The following is a 10,349-nucleotide window of genomic DNA, read 5'->3' on the forward strand; positions in this document are numbered from 1 at the left end:
ATCCTCATGTGCAACAGTTTTTGAGCATAATTGTATCACTTAACACTAACCCCCTCCATGTAGACAGCTGTTGATCCTCTTTAATTTTAACTTATTAAAGAAGAAAATACTAACATAAATTGAAATTTCTTCATAGATACTCCTGGACCTGTGTCAGACTTCAAGGTTTCAGATGTCACCAAGATGTCCTGCCATCTTTCATGGGCACCTCCAGAGAATGATGGGGGTAGCCCAGTGACTCATTACATCCTGCAGAAACGGGAGGCTGACAGGAAGACATGGGCAACAGTCACAGCAGAACTGAAGAAAACTAGTTTCCAAATAGCAAACCTTGTGCCTGGAAATGAATATTACTTCAGAGTAACAGCAGTGAATGAATATGGATCCGGTGTTCCAAGTGACATACCAAAACCTGTTCTAGCATCAGATCCTCTAAGTAAGTGTGCCTTTATGTATATTTTATGTTTGCCTCCATGGATGTTTTCTGTTTCTTTTTCTCTAATTTTGACAGATTTTGCATTTTTTGAGTTAGTGCTTCTAAATGGAACAATGCTGCTGACTACTCAAGTATAAACATAAGTATGTCTGTATCAGTTTCTTTCAAATAATATGATCAATGAATATAGTACCTTTGAAATTATTATGAATTTCCATCTTTTATATATTGTTCTTGTTGAATTTGCATGGATAGCATCCAATATTCAAGAGTAAGATAATCTTGAAAATTCAGTGTTTAATGTGTTCTTTTTTTCCCCTTAAATCAGGTGAACCTGATCCACCAAGAAAACTTGAAGTTACTGAAATTACAAAGAATAGTGCTACTTTAGGCTGGCTGCCACCACTGCGCGACGGAGGCTCTAAGATTGACGGATACATTGTTAGCTACAAAGAGCACGATCAACCAGCAGATCGCTGGATGGAGTACTCAGTCGTTAAAGATCTCTCCATTGTTGTGGCTGGTCTGAAAGAGGGAAAGAAGTACAACTTTAGAGTGGCAGCTAGAAATGCTGTAGGAGTAAGTTTGCCAATAGAAGCTACAGGAGAATATGAAATTAAAGAACAACTCAGTAAGTAACAATTTGAATACTACGAAATATACCGCTTCAATAATTAAATGAGTGAGATATACAGGTTTTTGAGTCAAGAAAGATATTTTCTTTACTGAGTTATCTAGAGGATTATGGTTAACTGCACTGAATATTTTGACAGGTCAGGAAAAAATGAGAGTTGAGCACTAAGTCAGAATTATTAAATAATTTTTCAGGTATAGTTGCAGTTGGAACTGAAAGATAAGAATTAGGGAGAAATAAATAAACAAATTTAAAATACCTTCAATTAGGTTTAAATGAAAGAGAAGAAGTGTCAGACTGGTAGATTGAGAGATAAATTGGAAAGATGGACCTATTTTAATGTAAGAGAAAATCAGTGATTTATATTATAAGGTTTGTTGGGAATCTAAAACAAAAATCATGGAGGACAGGTTGGCCTATTTAAAGTGGCGGGGTTCCTGAGGCACAGAAAGATGTAGGATAAGGGCATGATGAGTAAATCTTCTTAATTTGGGACATGGGAAGAAAAAGAGAGAGGTACGGGAACAGGAGAATGAAAACTAGCCAGTGGAAGGAAGTACACCAAACATGCTACCAGGTTTCTTTTGGGAAAAAAATTGATTTTGTGCAAAAGAAGAAGTAGGAGAAAAATAATTCAAAGATACAGAAAGACTGACTGTGCAAGCAGGTTTATCTCAGTAAGAACTTCCGTTTTCTTCTCCATGTTTATTGTAGAAGGTCAGCAATAAGCGAGCAACAGGTTTCAGATAAAAAGAGAAATTATATTTTGTGCATTAATAGTGCACAATTCTCTACATAAATGTGTATGAAGGCAATCCAAAGTCATAAATATTCTCTTATAAACTGTACAGTAATACAGAAGTAAGACTGGAATGGATATTGTCACCTGCAGAAAGTGAAGTTGTCCATAAGTGGAACCTAAATTAAAGAGTTTCTAGTCATTCATACAGATGATTCCACTTAAGAGAGAAGCAGAGAAGTTTCACATGAAAAAATAAGAAAAAGTAAATTAATATGTCAAAGAAGTTGAACTTATTTGCCTCTGTGTGTGGTTTTTTTTTCACAGTCCCACCTAAGATTCTGATGCCTGATCATGTTCACATTAAAGCTGGAAAGAAACTGAGAATTGAAGCTCATGTATATGGGAAGCCTCAGCCAGTCTGTAAATGGCTGAAGGGAGATCAAGATGTAGTTACATCCAGTCGCCTTGCTGTGCATAAAGCAGAAAAGTCTTCCGTTCTTATCATTAAGGATGTGACTAGAAAAGATACTGATTTTTATACTCTTACTGCAGAAAATAGCTCTGGTACTGATAGTCAGAAAATCAAAGTGACAGTCATGGGTATGTTCTATTTGGTTGTTTTTCAGTCCAGCTTTATACAAAGCTGGTTTTACTATATTCCAGTGGTTGCCATTTTATTTCATCCCTTTTTTCTTAATATACGTTTCTCATGCAGATAAACCAGGTCCGCCACAGCCTCCATTTGAAATTTCTGAAATAGATGCTGATGCTTGCACTCTTTCATGGCACATACCTCTTGAAGATGGTGGCAGCAACATTACAAACTATGTAGTTGAGAAATGTGATGTGAGCCGAGGAGACTGGGTAACCGCTTTATCTTCTGTCACAAAGACAAGCTGCAGAATTGGAAAACTGATTCCTGGAGAAGAGTATATGTTCCGTGTTCGTGCTGAAAATCGTTTTGGGATTTCTGAGCCGCTTCCTTCTGACAAGATGATCGCAAGATTCCCATTTGGTATGCCAGTTTTTGATAGCAGCATTTCTCTATTTAAACTTTCTACTGAGAAAACATACAATTGATGTCTATCTTCATATTCCTTTCTAGATGTTCCCAGTGAACCAAAGAATGCACGTATCACCAAGGTCAATAAGGACTGCATTTTTGTTGCTTGGGATAGACCAGATAGCGATGGAGGCAGTCCAATCACTGGGTATCTCATTGAGCGCAAAGAAAGGAACAGTTTACTGTGGGTGAAAGCTAACGACACCGCCGTGCGCTCCACGGAATACCCTTGTGTGGGCCTCATTGAAGGTCTCGAGTATACTTTCAGAATTTATGCACTGAACAGAGCTGGAGCAAGTAAACCTAGTAAACCAACCGAGTTTGTCACAGCAAGAGCACCAGTTGGTAAGTCAGCCGTACCAATACTTTGCAACAGACTGTTTTTATTATAATTTTCAATATATCTGCAACTTATTATGATCTTTAGTTTGCCCTTCTGTTTATACTTTCATGTTTATTATGACATCACTCTGATTGCACTGTCTAGGTATGCAGTAAATAGGATCCAGTAATATTAAAGCCATTTTTAATGTATTAGTTACCTTTTTTTAAAAATATACTATAATATGTTTTTATTTGCCATAGATCCCCCTGGAAAACCTGAAGTTATTGATGTCACTAAGAGTACTGCATCACTGGTATGGACAAGACCAAAGCATGATGGTGGTAGCAAACTTCTTGGCTACTTTGTGGAGGCTTGCAAATTACCCGGTGATAAGTGGGTTCGGTGCAATACAACTCCATATCAAATACCCCAGGAAGAGTACACTGTGACTGGTTTGGAAGAAAATGCTCAGTACCAATTTAGAGCAATTGCCAAGACAGCAGTTAACATTAGTCGACCTTCAGAGCCTTCTGATCCAGTGACCATTCATCCAGAAAATGGTAAGGAATACAAAAGCATTTGATAGCTCTGGAAGGAGTCTGTGCATATTGGGAACTAACACTCATGTGAAGAATGAGACATTTACCTCCTACTAGATCAATTAACTTTTGGACTCTTTCCTTTCAGTTCCTCCCAGAATAGAGTTGGATCTGTCCATGCAATCACAGCTTACAGTAAAAGCTGGATCTAATGTGCGCCTGGAGGCAAATGTGTATGGCAAGCCAATGCCAGCAATCACCTGGAAGAAAGAAGGAGAAGTTTTAAAGCCGTCTGAAGGTCTTAAGATCACCACAAAGAGAAATCTTGCTACAGTTGAGTTGTTCAGTGTTAACAGGAAGCAAACAGGAGACTACACTATCACTGCTGAAAATGCAAGTGGATCAAAGTCAGCAACCATTAGGCTTAAAGTACTTGGTAAGCTAAAGACCATCTATTAATAAACACATTTATAATTAAATTATATAGCAAAAGATAGAACTATAACAATGTGATGTTAATTGTTCTAGATAAGCCTGGCCCACCAGCTTCTGTCAAAGTCAAACATATGTATGCAGATCGTGCAATGCTTTCTTGGGAGCCTCCTTTGGAAGATGGAGGTTCAGAAATTACTAACTACATTGTAGACAAGCGTGAAACAAGCAGACCTAACTGGGCCCAAGTCAGTCCCAATGTACCCATTACAAGCTGCACTGTGGAGAGACTGATAGAAGGACATGAGTATCAGTTCCGCATTTGTGCTGAAAACAAATACGGTGTTGGAGACCCCATCTTAACTGAACCTGCAGTTGCTAAGAACCCATATGGTAAGTGCTTTGTGGCATAGTTTCATTAGTCACTGGGGTTTTGTCCTTACTTAAGAATGTGAGTGTAATTTTCAAATAAATCTCCACAGATGTGCCAGGACCTTGTGATCCACCAGTAATTAGCAATGTAACAAAAGACTTTATGACTGTTAGCTGGAAGCCGCCAGCTAGTGATGGTGGATCCCCAATAACTGGTTATATACTTGAGAAGCGTGAAACAAAGGCTCTTAACTGGACAAAAGTAAACAGGAAGCCTGTCATTGAAAGAACTGTTAAAGCTACTGGACTCCAGGAAGGAACAGAGTATGAGTTCCGGGTGATAGCATTGAATAAGGCTGGACCTGGCAAGCCTAGCGCACCGTCTAAAGCTGTGTATGCTCGTGACCCTCAATGTAAGCTAAAATTCTCAGATATTTTCCATTATTATTTCCAAATATTATCATGCAGCATTTGGTATGCTAACTTTATGTTGTTTTAATTCCCAGATCCTCCTGGCCCACCTGCTTTCCCAAAAGTGGTTGATACTACTCGTAATTCCATAAGCCTATCATGGAGCAAACCAGCATATGATGGGGGAAGCCCTATCATTGGTTATCTAGTGGAATCAAAACGAGCTGACACAGACAACTGGGTCAGATGCAATCTACCCAAGAACTTACAGGCTACACAATTTGTGGTAACGGGGCTAATGGAGGATACAGAGTACCAGTTCCGTGTTTATGCTGTCAATAAGATTGGATACAGCGATCCAAGTGATGTTCCGGATAAACACACTGCCAAAGACATTTTAAGTAAGTTCACTGAAAACACATTGCCTTGTTGACTTTTGCTTCAATCCGTGGGATGAGTCTCAAAGACACACTTTGTCACAGGTCACAGATTAATTTGGAACATATTTTTACTCAAAAAATGTGGGCTAACAATGGCTAATTTGGATGAAAACAGAGCAGTTAGGAACAGAATAGAATTTGGTGTCTGCTTTTTTCATTGTATGCTTTATAGCCTTCTGCTTCCTACTGGATCTTCAGGGGTTTTTGTCTTTTTCTAGTCATTATATTAGAATTTTCACATCTCTCATCTTTCCTAAAGCTTTCAGTCACCTTCATATCTTCTAAATAATTTTAAGCTAAGATTACTACTCTAAGCAGCTGTATGATACTCTTTGATTGTATGACACTTACTCCTTAAGGTACATGCTACCTTTTGTATGCATTTTGCTGTACCGACAAAAGCATTGCTTTATAAAACTAACTTAGTTCAAGAAAAGCATTGGAGTCCAGGGTGCTCTGAAACTCCTTTGAATTTTAGAGAAACTAAGAGCCTTTCTAACATAAATGGTGTAAAGGCAGAAAAAAAAAAGGAAGTGAAATCACTGGAAAAAAAAGCATATTTTCAAATTATCTTCAAACAGGAGTCAGGATACTTACTAACATCGTCACAGGCATGAGAATTTGGGTAGTCTAGTGAAATGCCAGTAAAAAGGGAGGTTTTGTCACTGTAACTTTTGTGTTAATCTTAAACATGGTGCTTTAATTACATGGGTTTTTTTTTCTTAAACACACAGTTCCACCTGAAGGAGAACTTGATGCAGAACTAAGGAAAGTCCTTGTGCTGCGTGCTGGAGTCACAATGAGACTTTACGTGCCAGTAAGAGGACGTCCACCTCCTAAGATTTCATGGTCTAAAGTGGGTGCCAACCTAAGAGATAGACAAGGATTAGACATCAAATCAACTGATTTTGATACCTTCCTGCGTTGTGAAAACGTAAATAAATATGATGCTGGAAAATATGTCCTCAGTCTGGAGAACAGCTGCGGCAAAAAGTCGTACACCATTGTTGTAAAAGTACTTGGTAAGTTTCAGGGCTTTCCCATTATAATATATTTGTTAACTTTTTAACTGTTTTTTAAAAGTCTGTTACTAAATCAAATATGGTGGTGTTGTGTTTATCCAGATACTCCAGGCCCACCCATTAACCTGGTTGTAAAGGACGCATCCAAAGATTCTGCCTACATTACATGGGAACCTCCTCTGGTAGATGGGGGCAGTCCAATCACAAATTATGTTGTTGAAAAACGTGATGCAGAAAGAAAATCATGGTCCACAGTGACAACAGAATGTCCAAAGACAAGCTACAGGATAACTAACTTAGAAGAAGGCAAATCTTACTTCTTCAGAGTTTTTGCTGAAAATGAATATGGTATTGGTGATCCTTGTGAAACTCGTGACGCTGTCAAAGCTTCTGGTAGGAAAAATGAATCGTTTTCACCTATTTTTTTTTTTTTTTGTTCAAATAATCTCTACTTTTAGCTTGAATGAAAACTTACTGTGCTTTTCTTCCTTCCAGAAACACCTGGGCCAGTTGTGGATCTAAAAGCTTCAGCTGTAACAAAATCCTCATGCAATTTGGTATGGAAGAAGCCTATCAGTGATGGTGGAAGCCGAATTTCTGCATATATTGTTGAGGTCCTGATTGGTGAAGACAAATGGCAAGAAGTCATGCGGGGAAAGAACCTCCATTTTTCAATGAGAGACTTAAAAGAAGGACAAGAATACACTTTCAGAGTGAGGGCCCAAAATGATGCTGGATATGGAACTCCATCAGAGATCACAATTGTAGCGAGAGATGATGTTGGTGAGAAGCAAGATCATTAATTCAATCCTTTACTTACCCAAATTATATTTTATGCATACTATCATTACCATGTACACATAGAAATAAGACACCTTTAAAACAGCATCTTAATTTTACCACAGAGTTTATGTGTAGTGGAATAACTGGATTCCTTCATTTTTTACAGCGGCACCTGAACTTGACTTAAGAGATCTACCTGATTTGTGCTATACTGCTAAAGAGGGTAGCAATTTCCGTCTTAAAATCCCTATGAAAGGCAAGCCTGTCCCAACCGTGACTTGGAAGAAGGATGAAGACCAGGCAATTACTGAGAGTGGAAGAGTTGCATTTGAATCTACAGCAGTTAACACCACCCTTGTGGTACATGACTGCCAGAAAGTTGATGCAGGAAAATACACAATAACTCTGAGGAATGTTGCTGGCAGCAAGGAAGGCACTATTTTTGTGAAAGTTGTTGGCAAACCTGGCATACCAACAGGTCCAGTGAAATTTGAAGAAGTCACAGCTGATGCCATAACCTTAAAATGGGGCCCTCCAAAAGACGATGGTGGTTCAGAAATTACGAACTATGTTCTAGAGAAGAGAGATAATGTAAACAATAAGTGGGTGACTTGTGCCTCTGCGGTCCAGAAAACCACATTTAGAGTTACAAGACTTCATGAAGGAAATGAATATACCTTCAGGATCAGGGCTGAAAATAAATATGGAGTAGGGGAAGGTCTTAAATCAGAGCCTGTCATTGCAAAACATCCATTTGGTAAGTATCCATTATAATTTTTGAAATCTAAAAAATTCATTTTAGAGGTGATAATAATTTTTAACACTGCTGCATTTTTTTCTATATTGTTTAGATGTCCCAGATGCTCCTCCACCTCCCAATATTGTTGCTGTTCGGCATGAGTCTGTAGCTTTAACTTGGACTGATCCCAGAAGAACTGGAGGTTCACCAATCACAGGTACATCCCCCAAAACTTCCCTAGCATTTCAGTAGTTAATACTACTTAATAGTTCTTTCTCTTTGTCAAAAGGTAAGATAAAAGTAGCAGGTGTTTGCACTAAATTGCTTGATTGATCAATTATTCGACTGATTTCACTGGTTTACTTCCTATTTAAAAAAATAAATAACTGAAATGTTGGGAAAATACTAACTGATAAACAGTATCTTTTCTCAGAGCCAAAATATGTAAAGAAATAAACTCAAATTCACCTGTATGTGACAATACAGGTGTACTAAATTAGCAATTTGCATTTACAAACACCTCCTCGTTGCAATTATGTACATCCACTGCGTGTGTCCACATCCATTTCTTAACCTGATTTTCAGTGCTCCTCTTGCACAATGCATATACAACATGCAATATGGGCAGTATGATTTTTCACAGTGCTGTGAGAAATTAGGATTTCTGGAAACCTCCCCTTATTTTTGTCTCATCATTTATCTTCTAGGCTATCACATTGAAGTTAAAGAAAGAAATAGTCTTCTGTGGAAGAGAGCAAATACAACGCCAATAAGAATGAAAGATTTCAGAGTGACAGGGCTAACTGAAGGTCTGGAGTATGAATTCAGAGTAATGGCAATCAATATGGCTGGAGTAGGTAAACCAAGTCTTCCATCTGAACCAGTTGTGGCACTTGATCCTATTGGTAAGTCATGGGGAGAATAAAAAGGAAAATTCTGAAATTTGAAATAGCTTTTGTTTGACTGCTATTTTTTTTCCCTAGATCCGCCTGGGAAGCCTGAAGTTATCAATGTAACCAGGAGCTCAGTAACACTCATTTGGACTGAACCAAAATATGACGGTGGACATAAATTAACTGGCTATATTGTTGAAAAGTGTGATTTACCCAAAAAGACTTGGATGAAAGCTAATCATGTGAATGTTCCAGACTGTGCATTTACTGTAACTGACCTTACTGAAGGCTGCAAATACGAATTCAGAATTAGAGCAAAGAACACTGCTGGAGCTATCAGTCCTCCATCTGAATCCACTGGAACCATAATATGCAAGGATGAGTATGGTATGTAGATGGCATTGAAAAGGCAGAATTTTACTTGAATGATTATTATCAAATTTCTTTTGTTTCCTGTCCCTGTGTTCTTGTTGTAACAATCAGTATTTTTTGACTTTGTTTTGACAGAGGCACCAAGCATTGTTCTGGATCCTACTTTGAAGGAAGGTTTAACAGTAAAAGCAGGGGAAACCATCACACTGTCTGCTATTAGTATCCGTGGCAAACCACCTCCAACTTCAGCATGGTCTAAAGCTGGAAAAGATTTTAGACCCTCAGAGCTTGTGCACATTGAAACCAAACCAACTTCTTCTACTCTAAGTGTCAAATATGCAGCCAGAAAAGATTCTGGAGAATACACCATCACTGCAACCAATCCTTTCGGCACTAAGCAGGAGACTGTACATGTGAAAGTTTTAGATATTCCAGGACCTCCAGGGCCTATTGAGATCAGCAATGTTTCAGCAGAAAAAGCGACTCTTACATGGACACCTCCTGCAGAAGATGGTGGATCACCAGTAAAATCATATGTTCTTGAAAAGAGAGAAACTAGTCGACTGCTCTGGACATTGGTTGCTGAAAATATTGAGAGCTGTAGGCATGTTGTTAGCAAGCTCATTCAAGGAAATGAATATGTTTTCCGTGTCTCAGCTGTAAATAAGTATGGCAAGGGTGAACCAGTACAATCAGAACCAGTTAAAATGGTGGATAGATTTGGTAAGTAGAACAAGCTAAGGAATTCCAGTGTGGTTTTATTAAATTCTAAAGACTTGGTTTTTTGTTTAACTGTACTTTTTCCTTCCTGAACAGGTCCTCCAGGCCCTCCTGGAAAACCAGAAGTAACAAATGTGACTAAAAATACTGTCACAGTTACCTGGAAAAGGCCAGTCGATGATGGTGGAAGTGAAATCACAGGTTACCATGTGGAGCGAAGAGAAAAGAAAGGTTTAAGATGGGTGAGAGCAACAAAGAAACCAGTTTCAGATCTTAGATGCAAAGTAACTGGTCTTCTGGAAGGAAACGAATATGAATTCCGTGTCAGCGCAGAAAATAGAGCTGGAGTCGGACCACCAAGTGACACTTCAAACTCAGTCCTTTGCAAAGATGTTGCATGTCAGTATCATGCTTTTTCTTTTTGGG

At 38.5% G+C, this 10,349-nt stretch overlaps 1 protein-coding gene across 1 annotated transcript in view; it reads left to right on the plus strand.

Moving 5' to 3' along the window:
• TTN (titin) overlaps nt 1-10,349 on the plus strand; it is a 235,893-nt gene that overhangs the window by 179,736 nt on the left and 45,808 nt on the right. Inside the window, exons 204-222 of the mRNA XM_058028137.1 lie at nt 137-436; nt 765-1,067; nt 2,137-2,412; nt 2,528-2,827; nt 2,918-3,220; nt 3,461-3,760; nt 3,888-4,175; nt 4,268-4,564; nt 4,654-4,956; nt 5,050-5,355; nt 6,129-6,416; nt 6,519-6,809; nt 6,912-7,199; nt 7,366-7,956; nt 8,051-8,155; nt 8,646-8,843; nt 8,922-9,218; nt 9,339-9,926; nt 10,020-10,322. Coding sequence (XP_057884120.1) covers nt 137-436; nt 765-1,067; nt 2,137-2,412; nt 2,528-2,827; nt 2,918-3,220; nt 3,461-3,760; nt 3,888-4,175; nt 4,268-4,564; nt 4,654-4,956; nt 5,050-5,355; nt 6,129-6,416; nt 6,519-6,809; nt 6,912-7,199; nt 7,366-7,956; nt 8,051-8,155; nt 8,646-8,843; nt 8,922-9,218; nt 9,339-9,926; nt 10,020-10,322 — 5,925 coding nt within the window. The remainder of the gene's footprint in view (nt 1-136; nt 437-764; nt 1,068-2,136; nt 2,413-2,527; nt 2,828-2,917; nt 3,221-3,460; nt 3,761-3,887; nt 4,176-4,267; nt 4,565-4,653; nt 4,957-5,049; nt 5,356-6,128; nt 6,417-6,518; nt 6,810-6,911; nt 7,200-7,365; nt 7,957-8,050; nt 8,156-8,645; nt 8,844-8,921; nt 9,219-9,338; nt 9,927-10,019; nt 10,323-10,349) is intronic.

This window comes from Melospiza georgiana, chromosome 7 (genome assembly GCF_028018845.1).
Source record: "Melospiza georgiana isolate bMelGeo1 chromosome 7, bMelGeo1.pri, whole genome shotgun sequence".
NCBI classification, from domain to species: domain Eukaryota; kingdom Metazoa; phylum Chordata; class Aves; order Passeriformes; family Passerellidae; genus Melospiza; species Melospiza georgiana.